Consider the following 24432-nt stretch of genomic DNA (forward strand, 5'->3'; position numbering starts at 1 on the left):
GAAGCAGCCAATAAGTTTTCCTCTCGCAAGATCCGGCAAAAATCGTTCTCTCTGCTCCTCTGTACCGAATACTTGTATGGGTCCCTGACATCGACGACACTCATATAAAGATGTGGACTACCGGGCATCTCGCCATTCAAGAAATGCTGCACAATATGAATGCTCGCTGCAATTTCGGTGTTGAGGACAGGGCCAAAGATCGTGCTAAAGTAGCCTCATCACTTCATAGCTAGGCTGCTTTCGTTCGGATCTGCTGCGTCCCACTGGAAGATTCTTCTCGAGATGGTAACTGTCGAATAGAATCTGCTAGTAGTAAGGCGACATGACAAGGGGCCGGCCGATATGGAAGTTTGCTTAAGCCAACGATCTGGTAGGGAACCTAGAAAGGGATGAATGAATGGCATCACCACTTGAGCCGCACTCTCCTCGTACTACTGTACGTTTCTTACTTCGATGGCGGCCCGAACCGACAGGTGACACGGAACACGGAACGGCAATCCTAACTGACAAATCTCTCAATCTCGAACTACGCGTAACACGAATTCACCGGTGACCAGACCGCGGGCTACGTCGCCTCCCCCTGTCTCTCTGTCCGTCTCTTGTCTGTAGACAGCCAGCTATTTCTGTTCTGTGCGTCGTGTCTGATTATAATACCCCCATCTGTCCCCGCCACTGCTATTCTCATCTGATTTTTTTGCTAATTCCAAAGCGTGTGTCGGACACAGAACATATAGCTTTCCAACAAACTTCTTCAATACAGCTCTTCCAACATTCTCGACATGAATCCCTCTCAGGGTCTCGCGTCAGACACACTCGAACGCACGACTACCGGTCTTAAACGTGTCGGAGATATCCAAGTTGGTGATTATCTCTATGATGCGGGAAATCGTCCCAAACTTTGCATTGGTGTTGCTCCACCTGCTACAGGTCAGTTGAAGAAGATCACTTATAGGGAATTCCAATCCCATAAATGGACATCTTTCACCTGCACTCCGCATCATCGACTTGCTCTGACCACGACCGCAACATCACCTTGCATCATGTCGTCAGGAATCCGTGTTCAGTGGACAACTCGATGTGACCGAAAGCACACGGTAAAGGAAGCCTGCGATCTCCAACTGGACATTTTGAGTGACTACTTCTATCAAGATCTTGTGCGTGGTGATAGCCATCCCCGGCCGGCTGCTGTTCACGCGTACATCGAGACGGTCCTTGACCAGAACTATCATCCCGGCCACCAGGACAAATATTCTAAATGTATCGATGACTATCTTGAGCTCGCGCATGCTTCTGGCCCTCATGCTTCTGGCCTGGTCAGAGAGGCCAAAGAGGCCATCCATGCCTCTATGGATAGCTACTTGGAGGAGCAACTTTATACACACAGAGCTGTAGCGGAGGAGGCTGATTCTGCAGATGAGGTGGTCATGGAGGATGATTTTACAGCTGAGGTGTTTGACATCGACGTGGCGAACAAATTGACTGGTATGTGCTCCCTTTGCGAGCATTGACACTGCCTCGTCCTGCTAATTCTTTCAGGGGATCCTAATGCGCCAGAACTCGAGTACTTCTTCCCAGAGAAGCCTTTTGCGGAGTTAGACTTGCCGAGCTCCCAGTCTACTCGTACCTATGTCCCCTCGTCGCAGCCACCTCCGCCTGACGATGAACTTCGATCGAGTTCACCGTTATCTGACTCTTTGTATATGGATCATGCGCATACAGATCGTTTTGCGTCCATTCGAAAGTCGCTTGACCGCCTTCACTGCGATTGTGGAGGAGTACGCAGGGTGGGTCGCCAATTCAAGACTGAATACCAGGCACAGCTGGCGCTCAGATTCTTACAAAGCGATCATCACCATCTGATTGATCCTTTGGTTGTCCACAATGGCGAAGAATTCTGCATGGCAGTCGAGAAGTATGAGCGACTGTGCACCCAGGATGCCAAACTGAAGTTCTTAAAGCTCTATCGTATGCCGCTCGCCTTTGATCCGTCCTCCGTATCCTCAAATCAGCGAGATCTTCCTGTCGATCCATACTTTTTGGGGTTGTGGATCGGTGATGGCAACGCTGCTAATGCGGATATCGCGGGCTCGGACCGCGAGATTGAGATCTGGTTGCGATCTTACGTCGACCGACTTAACAGCTCTATGCCATCACATGACCTTGTGCTCACAAAAGAGCTGGTCCACGCGCGTGGCACGGAGGTGATAAGAGGAGAGTATGCATCGAACAAGGTTGTCTATCACAGGAACAAGGATGTCTTTAGGTACAGGATCGCGACGAAAGTAGGATTCAAAATTCGAGGGGCAAATCCTGTTCTGGAAGGTCTGCGGAGACTCGGCATCAGCAATGACAAAAGCCGCGGCATTCCTTCTGAATATATGGAAGCTGATGAAGAGACACGTCTGGCAGTAATTGCCGGGCTCATTGATACCGATGGTACTTTTCAGAAGAAATCGGACAAATACCAATTCACCCAGTGCAACGAGGGCCACCGAAAAATTGTGGATGACCTGAAGGAGCTAGCATCCAGCTGCGGGATCCTGGTGACAGGTGTTTATGTAGACATGAGAGTAAATGTGTTCACATCTAAGACTATTCCTTATTATACTGTCACTCTTGGCAGGGGTTCGGAAAAATTCCAGAGGTATCTGAACCTGCCTCGCAAGAGGATGAATCTGGAAAAGGCGTATTACAATGTCGATGCTCGTCGGTTCACAGTATCGGACGCATTAGCCGCCGAATATCGAGCAATGGAAGTCAGCGGAGGCCGATTCCAACTCGAAAACCGCTTGGTCGTCCATAACTCGTGAGCTTGAGCGATGGCGTGGCGGTGTGGCTGACGTTCCGGGTTTGGTGGTTGTTGCTGGCGTGTCTTTCTTGGGTTGTCTGTGTGCTTGCGTGTTCTTTTTGTTTCTTGGTTTGTGCTTTCGCGTCCCTTGTTGGTATTCTACGTGTACATAATTTTAGTAGACACCTGACAGAGAATAAAAGGACGGGTCTGTCCTCGAGATTTATGACAAAAAGATGGCACCCTGTCGGGAGCGCATGGTTAGGTAAGATCCTTCGGCGTTGCCGGCGACAAGGTACTCGGTTGATATCTGTTAAAGGATCTCCCACGACCAGGCCGGGTGAGCCGAGCACGTCTGACGTAGCGTAGGTCGTAGTGTGGATATAGTCTGCCAAGAATGTTGCCTTGATGCCACCAAAGATACCGGGGTTCACGACAGTGAGTTCAAGGCCCGCACCTTCATCGCTCTTCACAAAGTCCCAGGCGGCGCGCTCAGAAATGGAACGATGGGATGCATCACGAGACTCGATTGCACACTCATTGCTGACCGGTAACCAGAATCGACACTAAACCATATTAGTTCCCGTATTTTATATGGTGGTCCGCGGGCATCCTACCGTTCAACTTCTCTGGCAATCAACTGCAATATAATCGTCAGTTCCTTGAAGTCTAGTTATATATTAGAGAGACACTTACACCGTATGCAACCGAGCCCACACCACTACATCCATAACCCTCAATCGTTGGTCCAAGGAATCCAAGCTCGCCAAGCTCGAGCATGATAGTCTGATCGAATGTCTCATTGCGGTATCCATCGAGTATACGAGGCTGCAGTGAGCCTTGGCAATATCGGCGCGCTGCTTCTGAAATTGCTTGTTCTTCGTCGGTCAGAAGAGTGTCTAACAAGAAGGGATCCTGCCATTGGAAGGTAGATGCGCGTCGGATGAAAGAATTGGGTGAGTGAGGTGTGAATCGCTTTGCCCCGATGTTGCGTAGTAGTGGACGAAAGAGAGCGCCCATTTTATCACATAGACTGTGATGTGTTTCTAAACGTTCGAGGATTTTCAACACACCAGACCGCTAGCTTACTTACTACCTAATCCGGTCAATTAAAAGTGAGTAAAATGAGATGGTCTGTTAGATACAAGAATGCCTGCTCTCGTAACTGCCGATACCCTGGCGCATCGCTTTTCCGAGTCATCGCGTGCCCTGTTCGGTGCTTCAGCCACGTCGAAAGCGTATATGACAGCACACATTGAAGTTCACGTCATGATAGGACCATCCTTGACGAAGCGAGTTATAAAATAGTCTCTGAAGGAAGGCGTCAACGGATTGAATGTGTATGAGGTATCAGTCAGATCACGACTACAGATCAATATTTAGGGACCGTAGAGACGATACTAGAGATTGTGTATGATTTTGCTATTTTCAATTACAAAAGTTATGTTTAGATATATAACACATATAATTCCGTGGCGGGAAATCCTTCAAGGTACTGCAGGGGCCAAAATATAATACTACTCTACGTCCTTGCTACACAGCACGGAGCGACAGAGTTTAGAACAAATGCGAACGTGATTTGAATTCTGGAAATGTAAAAGATGCTGAGCGTACGTACGAGATATCCATCGATATTCTTCTATAGCCCCTGCCTTCAATGGCTAATTAGACTAAAAAACATCTCACCACGATCATACTTCACACTTGCCTTATAAGTAGGAGCGCTCAATCGCAATGGACGCATTTCGGGCTTTGCTTGCCTCAAATGGAACCTGGCATTTTTCACCTAATGGCAACGTTATGCACTAATTCTCCGGGTCAATATTATCGGCGGTGCATCTAAAATCAACGTGCCCTGAATTGGTCCGTTACGAACGCATGGTGCTTTATAGTTATTGTCGCCCAGTAACGATATATAGGCTTAATAGCATCTTGCGCGAGTCTCATGACAATCCAAAAATTGGCAACTTAAGGCAAGATCAATCCTTTCCATCCCGACAGCTTCTGCGCGACAAAACTGAATATTAAACATGATCCCAAAAATCCCATAAAATTAAGAAACTATCATCTCGTCAGTCGTTCATAACATACGGCAGAAACGAATAAAGAAACCTTACTGCTCTGCGTGAATATTGCCGTTCTTCTTCGTCTGTTCGGAATGATGCGAAGATACGTCGTGGATTTGGAAGGGCCTAAGACTATTAACAGTTGTGAATAATGCAGTGTATGTTTCACAAGCATACCATATTGACAAATATAAAGTATTTTATTAAGTATACCAACTGCGTTTGAAAACAAGTACTCAAATAAGGCACATCCAGTTCGCAGTGACAGGGTCAGGGTAGATGGTTAGCGTCAACGAGGGGTCCAGCACAGACGCTAATTGCCTTGTTGCACGGAGTAGGTCCGTATACAACTATCAGCGCACTCCAAACCGGCAATTTTTCGAAACCACACCTTAAACCTGTCATTTTTTTCCTTCCTGCCATTCCCGGTTGGCAATCAGGGCGGCAATTCGGAAGCAATGCAGGCATCAATTGAGAAACGCATTCGAAGTGTGTTTCAAATTCCGCGGAAAGGTTTGGGCTTTTTCTGTCTATGACCCTTGAGATCTTAGCGACGGACGATCGACCTGGTCATTGCGACTGTCTTGAAATTGAACGCGATGTGCTGATAGATCGTGGTGTAGGCGAAACATATGAATTGAGAAGTGGGCTTGTTTCGCAATATGCCTATGAACGGTAATTGCTATAATTGATTTGGACTGGTCTTTTGAGGATACTTATGCTGGATCTCTCATACAGGAAGGATGCCATCCAACGGACAATTGCGGCGATGACTCTAGGCAAGGACGTATCGGCGCTATTTCCAGACGTCCTGAAAAATATTGCGACACCGGATATCGAGCAAAAGAAGCTGGTATATTTGTACTTGATGTGGGTAGTTCTCGATATTACAGTTGAGATGATGTTGGGATTGACTTTAAGGTAGGAACTACGCGAAGAGTCATCCGGATTTGTGTATTCTTGCTGTGAATACATTTGTTCAGGTAGGACCTTGATCGACTGTTTTTACTGGACACTCAATTAATGGCTTGATGAGGACTCTGAGGACTCAAATCCTTTGGTGCGCGCATTGGCCATTAGAACCATGGGCTGCATTCGTGTAGACAAGATTGTCGATTACATGGAGGAGCCTTTACGGAAGACTTTGAAGGTAATAGCTCTTAGATATTTATTTGTCACCCTCTACTGATACAGTACTGTAGGACGACAGTCCGTATGTCAGGAAGACGGCTGCAATCTGTGTTGCCAAGCTATTTGATCTTAATCCAGCTCTTGTCGTGGATAACGGGTTTTTAGCGACTTTGCAGGAGATGATTGGTGATGCCAATCCAATGGTATTAGATATGATGCTGGACGACATCCAATAGTTTGCTAACAATGCCATCAGGTTATTGCCAATGCTGTTTCTGCTCTTACAGAGATTCAGGAGGCAGCTCCTGAGACCAACGCTTTTGTTGTCAACGCGGACATTTTGAAGAAGCTTTTGCTAGCATTGAATGAATGCACTGAGTATGTCGTCGAGAAGTAAAATTGCTCACTGCTTGATTGCTAACATCTTATAGATGGGGCCGAATTACAATATTAACTTCGATAGCCGATTACAGAACAGCCGATGTTCGGGAAGCAGAACACATCTGCGAGCGCGTTGTGCCTCAATTCCAGCACGTGAATCCTAGTGTCGTTCTTGCGGCTGTCAAAACAATTCTATGCCACTTACATATACTTGATCCGGAGTTACAGAAACAATATCTAGACAAAATGTCGCCGCCACTAGGTATGGGAAATGTGAGTTAGACTTTTGCGTGACAGTTACTAATGTATACCAGTAACTCTTGCAGTTTCGGCCCCTGAAGTTCAGTACGTTGCCCTGCGAAATATCAACATCATTCTTCAAAAATATCCGGATATCCTTAGCAACCAGCTGCGGATATTTTTCTGTAAATATAACGACCCGTTGTACCTTAAAGTCGAGAAGTTAGATATAATGATTCGATTAGCCAACTCGCGAAATGTTGATACTTTGTTGTCGGAGTTGAAGGAATATGCGTTGGAGGTCGACATGGATTTTGTGAAGCGAGCGGTCAGAGCGATTGGCCAATGTGCGATTAAGATTGAGAGCTCGGCTCAGCGATGTGTTAATGTCCTTTTGGACTTGATTAACACTAAAGTTAACTACGTTGTCCAGGAGGCTGTTATAGTTATGAGGGTGAGTGCCAGGATTGTGTTATGGCCTCGGATAATACTGACAGATGCATAGGATGTACTACGGAGGTACCCTGGGTATGAAGGTGTTATTCCAACACTATGCCAAGGTATCGATGAGCTAGATGAGCCAGAAGCTCGTGGTGCGATGATATGGATTGTCGGTGAATATGCGGATAAGATTGACAATGCCGACGAGATATTATCAACATTCATTGAAGGGTTTTTGGACGAGACAACACAGGTTCAATTACAGTTGCTTACAGCAACCGTGAAGCTGTTCTTGCTACAGCCTCAGAACGCCCAGCCACTCGTTCAGAAAGTATTGCAGACTATAACAAACGAATGCGACAACGCTGATCTCCGTGACCGAGCATACATTTACTGGCGTCTGTTGTCCACAAATTCACAGACCACAAAAGATATTATCATGTCGAAGAAACCGCCAGTAAAGGATGTCATTCAACATCTTCCACCACCGGTACTAGAAGAGTTGCTACGAGAGTTATCGACCCTGGCATCAGTTTACCATAAACCGGCCGAGACATTTATCGGTCAGGGACGTTTTGGTGCGGATGCATTGCAGAGGAAGGCGTTGGAAGAGCAGGCCCAGTTGGCGCAGGAAGAACCTATCCAAGTTTCGACGAAGGCCGGAAATTTAGAGAACCTACTCGACATAGATTTCGATGTCGAGCCTGTGGCTCCTCCGACTGCCGGTGTTGCCAACTTAAATCTCGGATCCAACAACTCTGCACCAACTTCACCGCCGCTAGATCTCAACCAGCCACAGCAGTTCCGTAGTCATGTTGAGGATCTCTTGGGAATGTTTGACTAGAGGATATCATATTTAAATTTAATTTGAAGATGTGACGTCATCATGAATCACAAAGTATACAGGTCGTTGACAGCGGATGAGTTTGTATGTTGTGTGAAGTCGTTTTTGCTCGCTGTATTGATTAGTGGTGCGTGTCATATCATAAAAATTTATTTGGTCATTTGTTTTAGTACTACTTATTAGTCCTCGATGAAGGTGGTACATGGCTTGCCATCATGATATTTATACATATCACCTTTCATAAACTATGAAATATATACAATTTCAAAATAGGTTTTCCAAAGTCAAATACTCTCCAGCCCAATGAATTCCTTTTTGACCGTGATAACGCCAGCTGAAACAAAAATCACAAATTGGAGGCTCTTTCTGTCTATTACTGCTGTTGCTTCTTTTCCCACTCCTCCGGTGTATAGTCCTTCTGTATGCATGTATGTTAGCACTGTTTACGTGAAGAGACTGGAAGGACGCACCTGCGTGAAGGCATGGATCGCAGATATTTCCTCCTTCAAGGCTGCGTTCACCAGTCGATGTCTCATCAGCACGTTCTTCCCAGCAAATAATGGCGAAACAACTATAACCTCAAATGCCTGTCCACAACCACCTGAAAAAAATAGATTAGTATCAACACAATGCATTCCGTTCAGAGAGAATGAAGTACCGGAAATGTCATCGACTTGTACATGTGTGCTGTTTAGCCGCTCCCGTATGACGGCTTCTATGTGACTGGATGCTATTCCACTGCCACTCATCCTTGATATCGAATATAAAGGTGTGGTACGGTACCGGCGTCGTGATTTACTGGCTAGTTCCGCAGAAAATCTCTTAAACTGCTCTCCTGTGATGACTCGTGTGCAATAGGGAGTCAACGACCAAAAAGAAAATATTTGGAGTTGCCCTCACAAATCTCCATCAGATTACACCACATGTGCAAATTACGCGTTTATGCAGGGGCCTGCCCTGGCCAACGTCATTGACATTTATCAGATGCCGAACCTAAAGTATCTCCCGTGTACTGTTTTCCTTGCTATCTTTTAAGTAAAACAATTTTGTAACCTTTTCAGAGGAGGTTCAATAAGGCTCGGTGTATTGACAATATTCTCCCAGAGCAGTGTATGCGAAATGCAGTGTACGTAGCTTTGAATACTCCAAGGGTCTTGTACGTTCCCAAATTCGTTAAGCGATCGACCGATCCTAAAAATGTTACCACGCGATGTGTGTTCACAATAATCAATTTGGCAATCTTATTAGTTAGAAACCCTGAGTTCCAAGCTAAGTGCTGATAGATTGGCGGCGAACTATTATATTAAGCTCATTGATATAATCTTAATTGTAATATAAGGAAAATGTCGAAGGCGGTTACGGTGGCATCAACCACGAGGGTTTTAAAGAGCTTGATATCCACGGGTATATATAGTTGCGTTCTGTTCGTGTCAATAACAAGAATGTGCTAATTTAGTATGTGCTTTAGTTCAACAATTATTTCCTGTTGCTCTGGCCGACGACGTGTGGGACAACACCGGCTTGTTACTGGAATCGCCGGTCATCGCTCCAACTACTAACAGGGCGCGAGTGCTTCTGACAATTGACCTGACCACAGCAGTTGTTGACGAAGCATTGCAAAAGAAAGCTTTATTAATTGTTGCGTACCGTGAGTAGCATCCAGTGGCTTGTGCTCTGAGATAATTTGTTAAGGAATTTAGATCCCATAATCTTCCGTCCGCTAAAACAAATAACGCAATCTAATACACAGCAACATTCACTACTTAGACTAGCCCATGCCGGAATAAGTGTCTACTCACCTCATACGGCCGTGGATGCGCAAGTGGGTGGCATGAACGATTGGCTGGCGGACATTGCTTCTAGAGGACAGTTCCTTAGCACGACAGTTATTCAGCCTTCCAAGAATGACCCAAGCGGCAGTACCGGATTTGGAAGATTAGTTACTCTCTCGAAGGGCATGTATACCGTCAGGAATATTATTGAAAACGTCAAGAGCGGGCTACATTTGAAGAACGGTATTTATTAATCATATATTGAGGCTTGGAAGCTGTTCCTGACTCGATAGCAGTTCAAGTTGCACTTGCGGATAGGCATCAGGACGTGGACAACGCCACTATCGCCACCATAGCTATTTGTGCCGGATCTGGAGGCTCGGTATTGAGTAACACCGATGCAGATCTATGGTTCACTGGAGAATTGAGCCACCATGAGGTGCTGGCTCTCCGGGAACGGGGAATCAGTGCAATTATCTGTAAGTAATCTTATCTACTCCCAAGATTATGACTGACAAATGCATCGTAAGGTGGACACACAAATACAGAACGGGGATATCTTACTACGGGATTCGCGCCTAAACTAGGTGCGCTGATAAAAAGCAATACGGAAACACTTGATGCCGATCATTATGAGAAATATGACATTGAAGTTATGGTGAGCGACGCCGACAGGGATCCTATAACTGTTTTCTAATCCCAATTTCCATTGTAACCCTCGGAAAACTGGAGCTCTAGAAAGAGAAGCGTTTCCAGTGACACAATTAACTGAATGTGTGTGTACATACATATATACACGTGTCAAATGTATTTGCAATCACGAAAGAAAGGACGATAATGTACAAGATCTATCTCTAATTCTTACACAAGTTAAGCCTTAGCTTTCTTCAATTCACTAAACTCCTTTGGCGGTAAAAATTCCGATATATACCAAAGCTCTTTTGCAAGCGCTTCGATGGATTCTTTTGTGGCTCCTACATTGACAGGGATTGATTTCCATGGAGACGACTCCATGTTATCAAGGACGTCGTCGCTATAAAGCTCTTGCACGAAATCGTCGTAATAAATCCCGATGTCGTCACTTTCTGACGTGCTGTTAGGACTCGAAGTCGTTCCCAGGGCCTCTTTCTTTTTCATTCTGCCAACCAAATGTCAAAGTCATTCTTCACACGACAAGATACAATACTCACTTTTGTTCCCTCTTGAAAGTAACCTCTGCTACATATCGAATCCACTTGACCAATTGCTGCGCATCTTGCTGATTATCAATTGAGTACCAGTTATTATTGTTTCCCAAAAGATCGTCCGATAGTTCAGATGACGCTGTAGAACGGGCATCACTATCACCATCCATTTTATCCTGAGCATTGTCGATTTCTTCTACATTTTTTTCTTTGCTCTTCTCTGTCGCACTTTTTGGGAAAAGAATACTGCCGGTAGGTGATGGAAGGTGTTGCGCCTTGTAGCACATGATCCAAGAGCCCCAGCCGACCTGTGACTTTGTCCGTTCAGCAAACAACCAATACACATTCCCATAAATATCTGTGCCGAGAGGCAAATTGCGTAATCCGCATTTCCGTTTGCGTCGGAAAAAGTCATCCTTAATGTGCTTCATTTCCTTATTGCAACGAGCCTTGACGGCCTCGAATCGGGGTTCCCACTCGTGTCTCTTATTTGGGGGCAAATCTAGAAACTGTCGCCGAACAGCGTCAAGCTCACTCGTATGCGTTTCGCTCATTTTCTTCATATCTTCGCTCGTCTGCGTACTTTTCTTCCGGGAACTCTCGTGATCGATTTCAATGGTCTCGCGGATATAACTGCCTGAGAGGGACAGGAATACTAATTGTTCCACAAATTTCAGTTTTTCCATATCTCGATTATTTGTTTTGAATATAGTGTCAACAGCTGGCGATTCTGGTTCAATACTTGGCTCCTTGCTCTCGTCATCAACAGCACTATCAATGTCCTTCTCCATTGATATAGCGCGAATCGCTGGTTCGCTTGGCGGTGTTGATGATGTTTCCGATTCCTCTCGTTGGCTTTCCAATACCTCAGATACAACTTTCCATATTCTTTCATTCTCGGATGCGGTCTTTTCCACTTCCTTGATAGCATTCTTGAGTAAAAGTTCGGGGACTATGGGGAAATTATCAGAGTAAATAATGCGCAGAATCGAGACAACTAGCGCCTTGTACGTCGAACTACCCCAAGGACCAGTAACGTCATTGACAACATTAATATGCTTCAGAGCCAGTCGGCAATGCTTCTCGAACCGCAGGACGTATTCGCGGATAAGGAGACGGCATTGCAACTCTTCCTCGTCCAAGTCTGTGATGATAGGGTTGAACTCGGGCGGCTCAACCACTGCAATTGGTGGCGATCTGGCGCGGGCGGCCTTTTTCGCTGGTGGTTTCGTGCGTTTCTGTTTCTGTTTAGATGCCGAGTCTGTTGCTGATCGATACTTGCCAGCCTTCGTAGGCGCATTCTTCGTCGACGACTTCTGTAATTTTTTGTTGGGAGCGCTGGTCTTCTTTGAGGCAGTTGCAGATTTCTTGGATGATCCTTTTGGACGAGGTGACTTCGCTTTGGCCGCGACTTCTCCTGTCCATGCGTCTGGCTTAAAAACAATAGTAACTTTTGGAATCTTTGGTTTCTCAGGTCCAGAATTCAAATGCGAAGTGTTCTCCTCTTTCAGCACATGCTCGGCGGAAGGCTTATCCGAAAGTGGCAACTTGAAGAGTATATTGTCAGTCACAACGTTCCCAAACGTAGCCTCTGCTGCATCAAATCAAGTCCTATCGTAATTACCTTCTCAGTGGCTTTTGCATTCTTAATGGATTCGCGTCCATTGGCCCCGTTCACGTTCGGAGAACTGCGGTCATTTTTACCACTTTGATCCGCCTTCACGCGTTTTTTTACGCGCCCTGGCGAGCTAGATCGCATAGAATCCTTCCTTTTGTGAGCATTTTGTTCCGTTGCCGTGAAATCATTAGTCTCAAGCGCGTCGCGTGCCGGTGCAATTGTAGGGGTCATCATTACTGCAGAGATCGTATTGACCGCGATAAGTCCTAGATGGAATATAACACAAAATATAAATTCCAAATATCAAAAAGCTGCAAATCCACAATAAACTATGCCGATAGAGGAATAGGAAAATAGGGTTATTGAGCGTGATGGAAAGCAGTGAGAAATATGGCGCAGGCAAAGAATGATGCTGCGCGATCACCACGCAAAATCAATCGAGCTGTGAATACGTGAGACAGCCACTGGTAGTCTAGATACTGGGTTTCTGTGATCAGAAGTTGTCTGCATATATCGAATTGTTGATCAACCAGAAATGGCCGTTCTTTACGAAGCGGAAAGTACAGGCACGGAAAGGCAAGATACTGTGCGGCCAAAAAAAGGGATTGTGAGGTTGGCGAATGTAAGGGTTTTGTCTACGCTACACTATCTGGTAGATTTCCTCGGAGTATTATTCAGAACGTGCGTGAAATTGTATTCTTAGATCGAATTGATCAAGCATATGTTCTCGTTATTATATAAACGTCGCGAGTTCGCGGACTCGTGTCTTGTAAGTCTTTCATTGCGCGCCGCGATCTGTTCTACCCCTGTTCCGCTGGATCTGTCTAGAAGTACGCCAAAACGTTCAATAGTGATTTAGATCACATGAAGTAATATTCAACATGCGTACGAGAGTATATTCTAGCAGTAATATCCGGACGGTTCACCCCACTGATGTTAACACATATTGGATGTATACTCTTCTGTTTGCTCCAAAAGTTGAGTTGGTATATAGATTGTCTGTCGAATGGTACCGCCCTGGTGCTGCGCTCTTGTCGAAGGTACCACCCTGGTGCTGTATTCTCGTTGCAGAGCAATACTCGAGTGGTGTTGCTGTTTCAATCTCCTTCACATATACCAAATTCTACGTGTCTGTGTTTCAGTCGAAGGTTCCTCCAATGTGGAGCGCACACGCATACCAGCCGTACAGCGCAACGCCATGAATCATCCACACTCAGCTTTCCAGCAACCAGCGCGAGGGTACATGGCAAAAATGCCACCAACAAAGAGATGCTAATGGCGCCAAATGAGGCGATAGATTCCAAGGAAAGCATTAGACCAAGCAGATTAATGCCATAGCCATTCCTGACTCCACGTAATTGAAACACAAACCAGTACGCTTGTGCGAATCGAACTTCCTCATGGATTTGTCTTCGTCGTTATCGACCGTTCTAACCATATCCTTGTTATTATAAGATCAATACTATCCAACACAACAACTGGGGAGACACAAGCAAATAGAATTAGCGATCGCTCCCACGATAATCTCAGTCACCACATCACGCTGATAATATGATAGAACTATCCAGTATGTACCAGGCGCAAATATCTTTCTGTTGTGAGGCTGTCGATTCCTGTGCCGCAATTCAGTGTTATTGGAAGTCATGTCTGATTCGCCTAGCTTCTAATTCTTTACTGACAGTACAGTTTATACACCAAACAAAACTGATCACGCCAGCGTGCCCGCTGCCACTAGTCTTTAAGTTGCATCTTCGCGAGAGTTGCGCTCATTGCAGTCGGACGGTCTTCGAGAATTACCTGTACGCGCTATTCGTGCCGCGTGCGTCGCTCGCCAGTGCACTTCATGACAACAATAGCCTTCCAAACTAGATTCATAAATACGCACAGGAATGTTATGACCAGTACATATCTTCTTTGAATGGCCAGTAATTAATAACTTGCGTATGAAAGTGTTCGCCCGGAAGGTTTCGTCGATGTCACCTCTGCAATGAAAGAATTCTTTTCCGATTTAGGGTTCATATCGGTTACTTAGGCACGTTTATGAAAGTCTAAGTCTTCCGCTGTGACTGGTGTTGAGAAAATTGTGGTGTTGAGCTATCTATGACTAATCCAAGCAGTAGTAGCATTTGAACACTACATTATAATCCTTAGAAGCAGATACTGTCTATTTATATAATGCGACGAATACAGAGATTACGGATGTAATGATAGCGAATGATGTACCATAATGCAAGCTTTCGCTAAAGGCTATAAACTCTATTTGCTGCTGGATTAGGTTTAGCCGCTGCCGTATTTATCTCTAAGAGAAGAATAAGGTTTAGCGCTATCAATCTGGAATGGCGGCGGACGGAAGAGGCAGAAACTAAACAGCTTCAGTCAGTCTATTTTAGATGCCGACTTCTTGCTGCCGACCTGTTAATAATCCCGCGGTCGTCCTCTCACTCCGCTTCCATCGTCGTCTTCCCACGTCACACTCCAGTCCTCTTCCGCACACCACCATCAGAAAATATTTGACATGGCCCTCTTGTCTAGAATCTCGCTGTTCATTCTCTGTGCCCTCGTCGCGTTGGTTTCCGCGGCCTCTAATCCCATTTCCTCTCCGACCACTGGAGATACGCTCAAGTATGCATTGACTTCCTACTTTTCGTCATGTCATATTTTCTGACTTGTCTTAACTCTACAGAACCGGCCAACCATTCCTTGTGCAGTGGAAACCTTCAAATAACCACACCATCAGCTTATTCTTGAAGCAGGGTCCGCCCTCTAACCTCCAGTCCGTCCTGACTATTATCACCAATCTGCCTAACAGTAAGAATCCGATGTCATCTACCAAACCTCTCCTATGACAATAGTAACATCTTTAGCCGGTATCGTTCGATGGACTCCTCCTTCCAGAATCTACACTGGAAAGGACTATACCATCACCATTCAGGACGATATCACTGGTGATGTGAACTACTCGAAGTAGGTGATTTGAACTCCGCCATTCTCGAAGCTACTCTAATCGCCTCTGTATAGCCAATTTGCTATTGACGGACTGAGCCCCGTGTCGTCTACGACGTCTACATCGTCTTCCTCGTCGAGCTCCCTGTCGCCCTCTACGACAAGCGAGACGTCATTCTCTTCTTCCACCAGCTCTTCCACGATGGCCTTAACGACGGCTTCGTCAGATATGTCATTGTCCTCGCCGTTGATGCGTACGGCAAACTTCAACACCAGTTCTGTAAGTCGTCCGCGAGTGATTAACAATTTAGCGTTCTTACCTCCTATAGACTACTCCGTTTTCGTCATGGACAAACTCTAGCACAGCGTTTCTCTCTAGCAGCTCGCCGTCGACCTTGACGTCGCAAGTTGCTGAGCCCACCTCCGCAGCTTCAGCTCCAGCGACCACAACGACAATCAGGGCGATCAACGGAGCCAGCAGACTTGGCTCTGCCAATAATGTTATTGCTGTTGTACCAATCATCTTTAGCTTCTTCATTTTGGCTTAAGTTTGAAGGAATCTATTTTTGCGTGTATTATTAGATTGGTTAAACGTTTGGGCGTAGTACTTGTTTGGGCCTTTTTGTGACAAATTTGTAACTGTACTTTATGACTCCTTTAAAAGTATTTCGTGATGTCCTTATATTCAGTGTGCTTCCGACTCCACATGTTTGCTGCTGACTATAATTTGGCCTTTATATTCAAATAATTGATATTTTTGCTCACGATTTTGTAACTCGAATGACTACTCTGGCAACTCCGCTAGAGCGACCAGTAATCCTTCTAACCGTGGACGCATGTCCGCCTAATTTAAGTACTAGCTCGATAAACTGTCGAACAGTACCGCCGACACCGAAGTATATCTCCTTAGCAGCAACACGCCCTTCCGCACGCTCCGATGACGTTCCCCAGTATGTAATACAATCGAGAAATAATGACGTGAAAGTATTGATTGTCGACAATGAATAAATCGTCTCCGACGCTAGAACCAGCGAAAATTTCTTCTGCTCAGCTGTCACTGGAGAATATCCTAGTAACTGCGAGAATTCTTTTGAATCCCAACATCCTGAAATAAATTTCACGACAATATTATTTGCCTTCAAAAATCCTAAAAACTGACTAATCAATGCCGGCGTTATATCTAGATCCAAGTCTTGTTGTGACGTAAGTAACTGTGTATCTGGGAGAACAATGGTCGTATAGTATGCAAGGAGAAAATTAGGCGCCGTCATTAGTCGCAGCACGGAGTAGTTATAATCTGAGAGAATGAAAGACGTTGTTTGAATTGGTGCCCCGGAGTTGGCAGACTTAAGCGATCTGAGATGCTTCTGAAAGAGATACAGTGACGGCAGAGCACTTCCACATCCTAGCTATATAGTATTCATTAATACCACCAACGTATTAAAGAATTGAGTAGAATAAAGTATACCTCCAAAAGTCCACTGCCAATATCGATTCCCTCGTCGGCGAGATACTCTACTAAATCAGCGGCGCCTTCCCAACTCTTCAAGCCACCTTCATACAGCTCTGTCCGCAAATCTTCAGTGTTGGAGAGCAGTATCGGCAATTCCTTCTTTATAAACTGATCACGCTCTTCAGCAACCGTCTCGGATACATCATCATGGGATGGTAGTAAAATGTCCTCATTAGCCATAATTTGTACTTTGATATCAAATACTTCACGACGTGGAATAGGTGGTTCGTTGGTGCCGTTTGATGCATTGACGGGCACAAGCGTATACGATATCCGTGACGGTAGATTTTGCAGCTATATAATACTTAGCCTAAAATTATAATAGCATCATATCGGCGAACAAGCATACCAAGTCACCGATATCATACATTGCTGGCTTTAGCGCAAATCCGCGTGTTGCATCTGCACTTCGGTCTTCGCTCTCCAACTCATCTCGATGTTGCTCCTGCTGACCTTCGACCTCGTCTATGTCATCCCCCGAAAAATCAAACTTAAACATTGATTATACAAAACTCGACTTGGATACCGAATCAATAAGGCCTCCGGCGCTGCTTGATACTAAATTATCGCTAATATATGTCTGGTTTCTGTTTAAGAATGGTGTCTTAAAACATTTTCAGGGGTAGTAAATAAACTCCCAAACGGCTCAATTTTTTTCGTTTGAGCGATGACAGTTCCATGATGAAGCTACCTCAAGACACTTCATGAATCTGGTCGTTGTTCTCAATCTGTCGACTCTGTTGCAATTCCTTGCGGCATATGTCTAAGACTAGCATCTGTTGAATTTCGTTTGTGTTAACATGGACGACGGCTACATCTTCGGTCCACCGCCACCACCACCTCCCAAATTCTCGCCAACTCCACAGCGACAACAGCACCAGCAAACATCACAACGTACACATCATCCGGTGCAACATAATAATCGGATTAATGGGCAGCGACATGCGGTATATGTACCGTATGAACAACGGGGTAGCAACCAGCAAAGACGAGGACAGCGATATCAAAGTCAATTGCACAATAGCGTCAGTGACCATTTCGGCAGCAATACAGTCGGATCGGGGCACTACGCACCACCGATAACAATGAATAATGCGTATGGACAAATGCCGCAGATGGACAGCCATTCGTATGCCGGAATGGTATATGCTACGCCTCTGAATCAAACGGGTTCTTACAGGCAGCCATATGTGCAACCGCTGGTTACGCCGGCACCTAGCCTAGTACCTAGGAATACCTATAATCCCAGCCTAGTTTCCACTTCACTGAAGTATGGACCCCACTTCGCCAGTGACACGGGATACCCTTTTCCTCAACCACTTTCCTCAGCCCAGCAGAATTGGTTCAATTCGTACGCCGATCATACTGTGGCAGAAGTGAATGAAGATGTGGATGAGGAAGCAGCACTTGGCTCGAGACCTACGACATCCATGTCCGCCGCAATTATCACTATCCCGGGTACAACGATCTCGTTACAGACCGAGGAAGATATCGCGAAATGGATCAGTGAGCGCAAAAAGAAATGGCCAACTGAAAGGCGCATTCAAGAGAAAGAACAAGAGTTACAGCGTAAAACAGTTGAAGAGGATGAGGTTCGGAAAGCCAAGGAAAAGCTTCGGGAAGAGGTATTATTTACAAATGTCGTTTTGGCGGTTTAAGGCTAATGGAACATGACTAGAAAAAAAAGGAGGAAGATAACATATTTGCAAAACATAATATCTGCAAATTCTTCGCAAAAACGGGACGCTGTAATCGAGGGTCTAAGTGCTCCTTTAGTCATCAGAGAATGGCGAATACTAGCTCTACTGCTCTAACGACAAAGAAATACAAGCGATATAACAAGCCGCAGAAGATGCCGCTATTTAAAAGGGTGAGCTTTGGCAGGTCTCTAATCTCATTTAACGAAATGCTAATAATAAAATAGTTGGTGCAAAATGATTGGGACAAGGAAAATGAAAAGGTCTTGGATTTTATTTCTTTTCTGGTCGATATTGGCGTCGTCAATAAAAGCAAGGCCGCGTAAGGTGTTTTTTTGCATATTTTTCATGTATTGTATGATATTGTTTTTGCGTGATTCGGTATGGCATCGTATAATGGACATATTGGGAGTTATAGTCGAGTCTAACATTTGAACTTTTCGATTCATGCCTATAATACAAACTTTCTTTATACCTTAGCCTTCGTTCTGTCTCCGCCTTGCTTCTTGTTCCTCTTGAATGCAGTAGACCGCGCTCTGATCCGCGGCTTACCCTTCTTCTTACCACTGTGCCCCTTCTTCAACGACGGCCCTGATGCTTGCTTTGCACGTTCACCCTCAATCACACCCGACAACTGAGCGCGCTCAGCCTTACCCACAATCTTCTTAGCCCGACCCAATTGAGCCTTCGTATCTGGATCCAACTTCCGCAGTCCAGATTTCTGAAATGGTGGCTTAACTTTTGTCGTCGGTGGACGAGCGCGCGTCACACGCAGCTTACGGCTTCCCATCTTCTTATCGTTAAGCAGCAAGGCCTTGACCACATACATCGAGTCCTTGAACTGAACATATGCAAACCCCTTCCCAACATTCGTCTTTGAATCACGTATGATTCGCACATACTCAATCTGGCCAGCCTTACCAAAATGCTCCCAAAGAGCTTCTTCCTCCGCCTCGAAATCCAGATTTCCTATGAAAACGCTTCGCTTGACGTCTTGCTTCGCGGGATGTGCCACACTGTCGACGCGGATATGGTGATCTAGCAATACGATACCGTTTGATTGCAGGGACAATCGAGCACCCTCTTCGGAGTCGTAGACAACATATGCATTGACTGTGTGACGTTTGTCGTGGAGCTTTTGCTTGATGAATGCAACTTTGCGAGGAAGCATCTCGGAAAATGCGATCGATCGAAATCTAATGGACGTGATCTTGCCATATTGAGCAAAATGCTTCCTTAAAGTGGCGTAATCAGACTGTAAAAGAGTTAGTGTGCACACAGCATGGAATGTCTACACGCATATGGCCTTACCTGGGAAGAAATAGCGTTGGAAGGAATATTGCCGACAAATACAGTGCGTTTGGCTTTCAGAACTTCGTCATCCTCATTCAGCAAGCTCTCGTGTACAAGTTCGGAAGAAAGTTGGGAATTTTTCTCCTCGTCCTCGACATCACTACTCCCTTCCTCTTGATTTCCGAGGCCATCAGAACCATCGACGTCGCCCATTGCGGGTTCATTGACTTCATTGGCCTCAGCGGTGTCACTAATATTGTCCTCGTTCCGTTTGGACTTCTTGCTTTTCGTACCATGCTTCAACGCCGCGTCCTCCTGATCCATTAACTTTTGCAAATATTTGTCCTCAATTGCAATAGTCTCATCGTCATCACCGTCAACGTCAGAAACATGCAGTTTCTTCCTCTTCCTGCTATTCTTTTCATTACTCTTTGTCTCCTCCGGTTCCATATCATCTTCTGGAGCATCCAATCTCTCCTCCAAATCACTTGACTGTGCCCCATCGTTCGTACTAGCTGTTCCAACATTAGCGCCAAGATTCACACGTTTAGACCTCGACGGCTTTGTAACTGGTCCATCCTGTTAAATATCACTTAGCATCTGACATACCACCGCAGCACGGCAAACCAAACTCTTTCGAGCCTGTCATTGCCAGTCGAAGCCAACAAACAACTTACGCTAGAAGAAAATAATGAAAAAACAGTAGGATCCGCTTTTGACACATCAACTTCACCAAACAACGGCACCATCTCCAAATTCTTAAAATGTTCGCTAATAAGTAAAGCTCGACTCAGTTATCGCTGTCCCACACACTGCGTTCTTGCCAAGTACATTGTAGATGGGACTTACACAAAATTTTTGGAGTTACCCTGTTGGCCCGGATAACCCTAAAATCCAGTGACATAACACATCGGCGCTACCCGGAGAGTCGGCGGACAATTTTCGCGGGGCGGCGCTGGCCGCCGCCGCTGTGGTGGGAGAAAGAGACGGAGAGACCGCCTGGCAACCTAAGTTAGCCACCCAGCAAATCGATCGCGTCAACCCGGGCTACTAAATCTGCATCACACTTGTGATAATAAGGCAGGTCGGTCTGGTACGCTATAGATTCGCAATCGTGTACGAGAGAGGTGCTGGTCACAAGGTGATTGACAATGGATAGTAGGAGTGAGGAGGCACCAATATTACAACTGGTCGAGGAGAATCCCGAGGAGGCCGAGACTGAGATTGAAGGAGAATTGGAGGAAATGGACATGGACATGGGACATCCTGAACTTGATGGACAGGATAAAAAAGAGGCGAAAGGAAGTCCTAACCATAATTGGATAAACGAAGCAAACTTGGAGACAGTGCGTTTGCAGCCTCGCGGATCGAAAAGTCGAAGTCTGGCTAATGTCATATCTGAGGCTTTCGAAGCTGTTGTAGAAAAACAGAAGCTTCTAGAGAAAGAGATCAAAGATGATAGATCAGTTCTGAAAGACGAAGAAGATGACGGCGAGGTTTATGAAGACGAGGAGAAGGAGGAAGGAGAAATCGACTCGGCCGACGAGACTCCAGCCAGAAGCCCGGTTCAGGAAAGAGACGAGAGCGAAAAGAACGAAGAAGATGAGGATGAAGAAATGAAAGACAGCAGTAAAGACACTGAAGAGCCTCTCGATAGCACAGCGCAGGAAGAAGACAACGACAAGGAAGATGAGGGAGAAATCGACGGTGACCTTGAAGCCCAACTTGTCGAGGAAGCTGAGGAGGAAGCTGAGGAGGCCGACGACGCTGAAGCTGACGCTGAAGAAATGCATTCCGAGAAACGAAAACGAAAGCGAGTGACAGAAGAAGACGATGACGATGAAGGTTTGTTTCTGTTTTCAAGAATAGTTCGTTGACGCAGTCTAACGTTGAGTGCAGAACGAGCACAGAAGCGCAAAGCCGCTGTCACGTCGTTGACAGAGATCGAGGTAGAATTTGCCAAATTAAGAGATAGGTACGGCTGCACCTCATTGTATGATATTGTTAGCGGCAGACTCTAATTGAAATTCGCAGGCTTCACGACGATAAGATTGCACGCTTACAGGCTGAGATTGAAATGTGCCTGGATGGCACTCATCCGGAGCTCGCCACGGTATATGATGAACTCGCGGAGGCTCGAGATCTGAGAATCAAGTTGGCGGACGCACATAGAAAGTATCGACGACGATGTATTGAGAATCAGACGAGATCCTACAGGACACACATTCACCAGCAGCTCTACAAGAATAATGCGAACTTGCGGGCAGCGATGATACAGGAAACTACGGAAACCTGGTACAAGGTCAATCGCGAACGACGAGCAATGGATACTGTGGTTCCCTTTTACGGCTACAAGATCCCGGAAAAGCGATCTGTTATCTTCAGGCAAAGACAAGCGCAGTACAACGAGATTGCACTCCTCACTGGAATCGCAAAGTACATCGGATTCCCTGCTGCACCAGAAATTAAATCGGCAACAGCAGATGAAGTGGCGGAGGATATGGAAGCTTTACGGGGGAAAGTAATGTATATATGAGTATGAGTGGATGTTACTTCTATGGCGTTTTGTTTGTAGAATATGGGCAAATGTACTGATATCATATTGAGAGTTTTGTAGTTTAATAATAAGATTAATCCATTTCTGGTACCCACGATCGTCCTTAAATACGCTGACGGAAATTTCTGATAACTGATATGTGACAACTGTATTAACTAGAAACCCACTTTTTTGTACATTGAATCCAACAAAACGGAAATAGTTGAAAGGCACTTATTTGAGAGGAATGAATCGACTATCACCAGCATTAGCATTTGACAACAAATCTGCGACTAGTAATTAAACATACGATGAGTGTGTAGCACCAATACCGGGTCTACCGTGTTTGACGGGGGTATAGGAGATAGAGAACTCTCCGAGGTAGAAGCCAACCATCTAGACACAGCTGTTAGCAATGGCTAAACTCTTCAATGAAGTCAATTCACAGAAACCGCTAAAATCGTACCTCTGGTCGGATTTCAACCTGGTTGAAGACCTTTCCGTTGTAGATACCAATAACGCTGCCAATCATTTCAGGCACGATGATCATGTCACGCAGGTGGGTCTTGACGACTGCGGGCTTTTCGTTCGGCTTAGCCTCCTGACGGGCCTTGCGGAGTTTCTTGATGAGACCCATCGGTCTGCGCTTAAGACCGCGCTGAAGACGTCTTCGGGCACGAGCATGGACGAGGTCGACGAAATCCTCCGGCTTGAGATCCAAAAGATCGTTGAGATCGACACCGCGGAAGGAGAATGTACGGAACTGTCTCTTCTTGCGGTTCTCTGTAGAATACATCAATTAACACGCGTAATTCCTTTCGTCGATGCATTAAAACATACCGGCAGCATCAATGGCTTCTTGATCGTATTCCTCAGACATGTTGTGTGGATGTTGTGTAGACGGACACTGGAGGCAGCAACAGATTCTTTCAAGAGTAATTTCAACAAGCGTGAAAGTCGGGGAGTTCCTGCGAAGCGAGCATTGATGCGTAGCATTTGGCCGACGAGTGTTGCGTGACTGTCTTTCATAGGGTTATGCCCTAGGCTAAAGTTGACAGCGGATATGCGCCCCACAACACAAAAAGTGTTCCTTTGCTTCACGCACAAGCGGTTGTTCTATGCAAACCAAATTCGAGATCTGCGAAGAATAGTCCGCTGAATACGGCTTAAATCTGATTATTCTCCATCTCCCAAATCAATCTACCGATCTGTTACATTCACAAGTATGTTCTTTCAGCTTCCACTCTGCTTGCAACGACAATTGCGATGCTAATTTTACCTTGTCCAATAGTGAAGTATCTTGCTGCTTACCTCCTTTTGACATCTGCTGGCAATGCCTCTCCTTCTGCGGAGGACATCACGGCTGTCCTCTCCTCTGTCGGTATCGAGCCTGAGGAAGACAGACTTGCTTCCCTACTCTCTGAGCTCGAGGGCAAGGACATCAACGAGGTACGAATCGTGTTTGAAGAGCTATATTGACGGACATAATGCTGATCGCTGAATATAGTTGATCGCTGCAGGATCCGAGAAGTTGGCTTCCGTTCCTACCGGTGGCGCCGTTGCTGCTGCCGCAGGTGGTGCTGCTGCTGCTGCTCCCGCTGCGGCCGCAGAGGAAGAGGCCGCTCCTGCTGAGGAGGAGAAGGAGGAGTCCGATGACGATATGGGTAGGTCCTACAGTAGTTGTGCATGTGGAAGCGTTCAGTAACTGACAAATTAATAGGATTCGGTCTTTTCGACTAAACGACGGACACCAAAAGTTTTGTATCTTAGTATTTGTAGAAAAGTTGGTGTCGTTGTATGGTAGGGCCTATTTGTTTCATTTAATGTTTTCACGCTTGTGTGTATAATATTGGCATGTAAGGTTAAATGGAATGATTTGGGCAGGAATAGTAATAATCAGTAGTAAAAACTAATATTGCTTACTTTCCTACATTAAGTGCTGTGGAGATAGCTTCATAGATAGTTACCCGGATCCAAACTCTCTC

At 45.6% G+C, this 24432-nt stretch overlaps 14 protein-coding genes across 14 annotated transcripts; 7 read left to right on the forward strand and 7 right to left on the reverse strand.

Annotated features, from left to right (window-relative positions):
• Positions 1-779: 779 nt before the first annotated feature.
• Positions 780-2810, forward strand: V1513DRAFT_485645 (uncharacterized protein; the record flags this gene model as incomplete). The annotated part of the gene is made up of 2 exons (XM_066900481.1): positions 780-1482; positions 1537-2810. The coding sequence occupies 2 exons, from the start codon at positions 780-782 to the stop codon at positions 2808-2810; spliced, it is 1977 nt and encodes a 658-aa protein (XP_066752739.1).
• Positions 2811-3011: 201 nt separating this feature from the next.
• On the reverse strand, positions 3012-3808 carry V1513DRAFT_426082 (uncharacterized protein; the record flags this gene model as incomplete). The annotated part of the gene is made up of 4 exons (XM_066896149.1): positions 3012-3032; positions 3088-3331; positions 3406-3428; positions 3485-3808. The coding sequence occupies 4 exons, from the start codon at positions 3806-3808 to the stop codon at positions 3012-3014; spliced, it is 612 nt and encodes a 203-aa protein (XP_066752740.1).
• A 948-nt stretch (positions 3809-4756) lies between these two features.
• V1513DRAFT_426083 (uncharacterized protein) lies at positions 4757-5034 on the reverse strand (the record flags this gene model as incomplete). Its single annotated transcript, XM_066896150.1, has 3 exons — positions 4757-4849; positions 4906-4980; positions 5032-5034. 3 exons carry the CDS (start codon positions 5032-5034, stop codon positions 4757-4759), a joined length of 171 nt encoding a protein of 56 aa, XP_066752741.1.
• A 150-nt stretch (positions 5035-5184) lies between these two features.
• V1513DRAFT_447480 (adaptin N terminal region-domain-containing protein) lies at positions 5185-8150 on the forward strand. The gene is made up of 10 exons (XM_066898403.1): positions 5185-5367; positions 5478-5529; positions 5593-5724; positions 5780-5837; positions 5891-6004; positions 6057-6188; positions 6242-6363; positions 6417-6628; positions 6681-7060; positions 7112-8150. The coding sequence occupies exons 1-10, from the start codon at positions 5313-5315 to the stop codon at positions 7889-7891; spliced, it is 2037 nt and encodes a 678-aa protein (XP_066752742.1). The 5' UTR covers positions 5185-5312; the 3' UTR covers positions 7892-8150.
• Positions 8046-8749, reverse strand: V1513DRAFT_401870 (bola protein). The gene is made up of 3 exons (XM_066895515.1): positions 8550-8749; positions 8362-8492; positions 8046-8309 (listed from the first exon to the last, which is right to left on the reverse strand). Exons 1-3 carry the CDS (start codon positions 8638-8640, stop codon positions 8265-8267), a joined length of 267 nt encoding a protein of 88 aa, XP_066752743.1. The 5' UTR covers positions 8641-8749; the 3' UTR covers positions 8046-8264.
• Positions 8750-8916: 167 nt separating this feature from the next.
• On the forward strand, positions 8917-10543 carry V1513DRAFT_416768 (GTP cyclohydrolase 1 type 2/Nif3). Its single transcript, XM_066895854.1, has 5 exons — positions 8917-9295; positions 9360-9539; positions 9592-9906; positions 9960-10142; positions 10194-10543. Exons 1-5 carry the CDS (start codon positions 9235-9237, stop codon positions 10358-10360), a joined length of 906 nt encoding a protein of 301 aa, XP_066752744.1. The 5' UTR covers positions 8917-9234; the 3' UTR covers positions 10361-10543.
• Positions 10381-13024, reverse strand: V1513DRAFT_465207 (uncharacterized protein). The gene is made up of 3 exons (XM_066900026.1): positions 12472-13024; positions 10854-12394; positions 10381-10801 (listed from the first exon to the last, which is right to left on the reverse strand). Exons 1-3 carry the CDS (start codon positions 12697-12699, stop codon positions 10534-10536), a joined length of 2037 nt encoding a protein of 678 aa, XP_066752745.1. The 5' UTR covers positions 12700-13024; the 3' UTR covers positions 10381-10533.
• A 1854-nt stretch (positions 13025-14878) lies between these two features.
• Positions 14879-16175, forward strand: V1513DRAFT_447496 (Ser-Thr-rich glycosyl-phosphatidyl-inositol-anchored membrane family-domain-containing protein). Its single transcript, XM_066898404.1, has 4 exons — positions 14879-15087; positions 15149-15273; positions 15330-15429; positions 15484-16175. The coding sequence occupies exons 1-4, from the start codon at positions 14981-14983 to the stop codon at positions 15767-15769; spliced, it is 618 nt and encodes a 205-aa protein (XP_066752746.1). The 5' UTR covers positions 14879-14980; the 3' UTR covers positions 15770-16175.
• Positions 16045-17509, reverse strand: V1513DRAFT_401878 (uncharacterized protein). The gene is made up of 3 exons (XM_066895516.1): positions 17271-17509; positions 16877-17215; positions 16045-16817 (listed from the first exon to the last, which is right to left on the reverse strand). Exons 1-3 carry the CDS (start codon positions 17418-17420, stop codon positions 16170-16172), a joined length of 1137 nt encoding a protein of 378 aa, XP_066752747.1. The 5' UTR covers positions 17421-17509; the 3' UTR covers positions 16045-16169.
• A 62-nt stretch (positions 17510-17571) lies between these two features.
• V1513DRAFT_130680 (uncharacterized protein) lies at positions 17572-19016 on the forward strand. The gene is made up of 3 exons (XM_066894188.1): positions 17572-18546; positions 18600-18791; positions 18846-19016. Exons 1-3 carry the CDS (start codon positions 17722-17724, stop codon positions 18942-18944), a joined length of 1116 nt encoding a protein of 371 aa, XP_066752748.1. The 5' UTR covers positions 17572-17721; the 3' UTR covers positions 18945-19016.
• Positions 19017-19035: 19 nt separating this feature from the next.
• Positions 19036-20732, reverse strand: V1513DRAFT_401883 (uncharacterized protein). The gene is made up of 3 exons (XM_066895517.1): positions 20589-20732; positions 19930-20490; positions 19036-19873 (listed from the first exon to the last, which is right to left on the reverse strand). The coding sequence occupies exons 1-3, from the start codon at positions 20658-20660 to the stop codon at positions 19088-19090; spliced, it is 1419 nt and encodes a 472-aa protein (XP_066752749.1). The 5' UTR covers positions 20661-20732; the 3' UTR covers positions 19036-19087.
• A 134-nt stretch (positions 20733-20866) lies between these two features.
• Positions 20867-22550, forward strand: V1513DRAFT_401885 (Sds3-like-domain-containing protein). The gene is made up of 3 exons (XM_066895518.1): positions 20867-21756; positions 21811-21886; positions 21946-22550. Exons 1-3 carry the CDS (start codon positions 21063-21065, stop codon positions 22445-22447), a joined length of 1272 nt encoding a protein of 423 aa, XP_066752750.1. The 5' UTR covers positions 20867-21062; the 3' UTR covers positions 22448-22550.
• V1513DRAFT_447511 (40S ribosomal protein uS19) lies at positions 22503-23402 on the reverse strand. The gene is made up of 4 exons (XM_066898405.1): positions 23288-23402; positions 22914-23230; positions 22758-22843; positions 22503-22703 (listed from the first exon to the last, which is right to left on the reverse strand). The coding sequence occupies exons 1-4, from the start codon at positions 23325-23327 to the stop codon at positions 22682-22684; spliced, it is 465 nt and encodes a 154-aa protein (XP_066752751.1). The 5' UTR covers positions 23328-23402; the 3' UTR covers positions 22503-22681.
• Positions 23403-23555: 153 nt separating this feature from the next.
• V1513DRAFT_447514 (ribosomal protein P2) lies at positions 23556-24414 on the forward strand. The gene is made up of 4 exons (XM_066898406.1): positions 23556-23670; positions 23739-23896; positions 23955-24111; positions 24168-24414. Coding segments are annotated over exons 1-4 (336 nt in total). The 5' UTR covers positions 23556-23669; the 3' UTR covers positions 24188-24414.
• Positions 24415-24432: the final 18 nt, after the last annotated feature.

Source organism: Lipomyces chichibuensis (genome assembly GCF_038497645.1).
Source record: "Lipomyces chichibuensis strain CBS 12929 unplaced genomic scaffold V1513scaffold_23, whole genome shotgun sequence".
Taxonomy (NCBI): Eukaryota; Fungi; Ascomycota; class Lipomycetes; order Lipomycetales; family Lipomycetaceae; genus Lipomyces; species Lipomyces chichibuensis.

What these genes read in the sequence shown, in the direction of transcription:
- V1513DRAFT_447480 (XM_066898403.1), top strand. Translation starts at nt 5,313, where the DNA reads ATGCAGGCATCAATTGAGAAACGCATTCGAAGTGTGTTTCAAATTCCG. An exon ending in GTTTCAAATTCCGCGGAAAG is followed by an intron (nt 5,368 to 5,477) that starts GTTTGGGCTTTT and finishes ATCGTGGTGTAG; the next exon opens with GCGAAACATATGAATTGAGA. An exon ending in GCATTGAATGAATGCACTGA is followed by an intron (nt 6,364 to 6,416) that starts GTATGTCGTCGA and finishes AACATCTTATAG; the next exon opens with ATGGGGCCGAATTACAATAT.
- V1513DRAFT_401870 (XM_066895515.1), bottom strand. Translation starts at nt 8,640, where the DNA reads ATGAGTGGCAGTGGAATAGCATCCAGTCACATAGAAGCCGTCATACGG. An exon ending in ACAAGTCGATGACATTTCCG is followed by an intron (nt 8,493 to 8,549) that starts GTACTTCATTCT and finishes TATTTTTTTCAG; the next exon opens with GTGGTTGTGGACAGGCATTT. An exon ending in CGATCCATGCCTTCACGCAG is followed by an intron (nt 8,310 to 8,361) that starts GTGCGTCCTTCC and finishes ACATGCATACAG; the next exon opens with AAGGACTATACACCGGAGGA.
- V1513DRAFT_416768 (XM_066895854.1), top strand. Translation starts at nt 9,235, where the DNA reads ATGTCGAAGGCGGTTACGGTGGCATCAACCACGAGGGTTTTAAAGAGC. An exon ending in AAAGAGCTTGATATCCACGG is followed by an intron (nt 9,296 to 9,359) that starts GTATATATAGTT and finishes TATGTGCTTTAG; the next exon opens with TTCAACAATTATTTCCTGTT. An exon ending in TTTATTAATTGTTGCGTACC is followed by an intron (nt 9,540 to 9,591) that starts GTGAGTAGCATC and finishes TAAGGAATTTAG; the next exon opens with ATCCCATAATCTTCCGTCCG.
- V1513DRAFT_465207 (XM_066900026.1), bottom strand. Translation starts at nt 12,699, where the DNA reads ATGATGACCCCTACAATTGCACCGGCACGCGACGCGCTTGAGACTAAT. An exon ending in ATGCAAAAGCCACTGAGAAG is followed by an intron (nt 12,395 to 12,471) that starts GTAATTACGATA and finishes ATACTCTTCAAG; the next exon opens with TTGCCACTTTCGGATAAGCC. An exon ending in ACTTTCAAGAGGGAACAAAA is followed by an intron (nt 10,802 to 10,853) that starts GTGAGTATTGTA and finishes TTTGGTTGGCAG; the next exon opens with AATGAAAAAGAAAGAGGCCC.
- V1513DRAFT_447496 (XM_066898404.1), top strand. Translation starts at nt 14,981, where the DNA reads ATGGCCCTCTTGTCTAGAATCTCGCTGTTCATTCTCTGTGCCCTCGTC. An exon ending in ACCACTGGAGATACGCTCAA is followed by an intron (nt 15,088 to 15,148) that starts GTATGCATTGAC and finishes TTAACTCTACAG; the next exon opens with AACCGGCCAACCATTCCTTG. An exon ending in GGTGATGTGAACTACTCGAA is followed by an intron (nt 15,430 to 15,483) that starts GTAGGTGATTTG and finishes GCCTCTGTATAG; the next exon opens with CCAATTTGCTATTGACGGAC.
- V1513DRAFT_401878 (XM_066895516.1), bottom strand. Translation starts at nt 17,420, where the DNA reads ATGTTTAAGTTTGATTTTTCGGGGGATGACATAGACGAGGTCGAAGGT. An exon ending in TGTATGATATCGGTGACTTG is followed by an intron (nt 17,216 to 17,270) that starts GTATGCTTGTTC and finishes AGTATTATATAG; the next exon opens with CTGCAAAATCTACCGTCACG. An exon ending in TTGGCAGTGGACTTTTGGAG is followed by an intron (nt 16,818 to 16,876) that starts GTATACTTTATT and finishes AATACTATATAG; the next exon opens with CTAGGATGTGGAAGTGCTCT.
- V1513DRAFT_130680 (XM_066894188.1), top strand. Translation starts at nt 17,722, where the DNA reads ATGGACGACGGCTACATCTTCGGTCCACCGCCACCACCACCTCCCAAA. An exon ending in AGGAAAAGCTTCGGGAAGAG is followed by an intron (nt 18,547 to 18,599) that starts GTATTATTTACA and finishes GAACATGACTAG; the next exon opens with AAAAAAAAGGAGGAAGATAA. An exon ending in AGATGCCGCTATTTAAAAGG is followed by an intron (nt 18,792 to 18,845) that starts GTGAGCTTTGGC and finishes ATAATAAAATAG; the next exon opens with TTGGTGCAAAATGATTGGGA.
- V1513DRAFT_401883 (XM_066895517.1), bottom strand. Translation starts at nt 20,660, where the DNA reads ATGGTGCCGTTGTTTGGTGAAGTTGATGTGTCAAAAGCGGATCCTACT. An exon ending in TTTCATTATTTTCTTCTAGC is followed by an intron (nt 20,491 to 20,588) that starts GTAAGTTGTTTG and finishes GATATTTAACAG; the next exon opens with GATGGACCAGTTACAAAGCC. An exon ending in CCAACGCTATTTCTTCCCAG is followed by an intron (nt 19,874 to 19,929) that starts GTAAGGCCATAT and finishes ACTCTTTTACAG; the next exon opens with TCTGATTACGCCACTTTAAG.
- V1513DRAFT_401885 (XM_066895518.1), top strand. Translation starts at nt 21,063, where the DNA reads ATGGATAGTAGGAGTGAGGAGGCACCAATATTACAACTGGTCGAGGAG. An exon ending in AGAAGACGATGACGATGAAG is followed by an intron (nt 21,757 to 21,810) that starts GTTTGTTTCTGT and finishes CGTTGAGTGCAG; the next exon opens with AACGAGCACAGAAGCGCAAA. An exon ending in TTTGCCAAATTAAGAGATAG is followed by an intron (nt 21,887 to 21,945) that starts GTACGGCTGCAC and finishes TGAAATTCGCAG; the next exon opens with GCTTCACGACGATAAGATTG.
- V1513DRAFT_447511 (XM_066898405.1), bottom strand. Translation starts at nt 23,327, where the DNA reads ATGTCTGAGGAATACGATCAAGAAGCCATTGATGCTGCCG. An exon ending in AGAAGCCATTGATGCTGCCG is followed by an intron (nt 23,231 to 23,287) that starts GTATGTTTTAAT and finishes TGTATTCTACAG; the next exon opens with AGAACCGCAAGAAGAGACAG. An exon ending in ATTGGTGCTACACACTCATC is followed by an intron (nt 22,704 to 22,757) that starts GTATGTTTAATT and finishes TGCTGGTGATAG; the next exon opens with TCGATTCATTCCTCTCAAAT.
- V1513DRAFT_447514 (XM_066898406.1), top strand. An exon ending in AGGGCAAGGACATCAACGAG is followed by an intron (nt 23,897 to 23,954) that starts GTACGAATCGTG and finishes CGCTGAATATAG; the next exon opens with TTGATCGCTGCAGGATCCGA. An exon ending in GGAGTCCGATGACGATATGG is followed by an intron (nt 24,112 to 24,167) that starts GTAGGTCCTACA and finishes ACAAATTAATAG; the next exon opens with GATTCGGTCTTTTCGACTAA.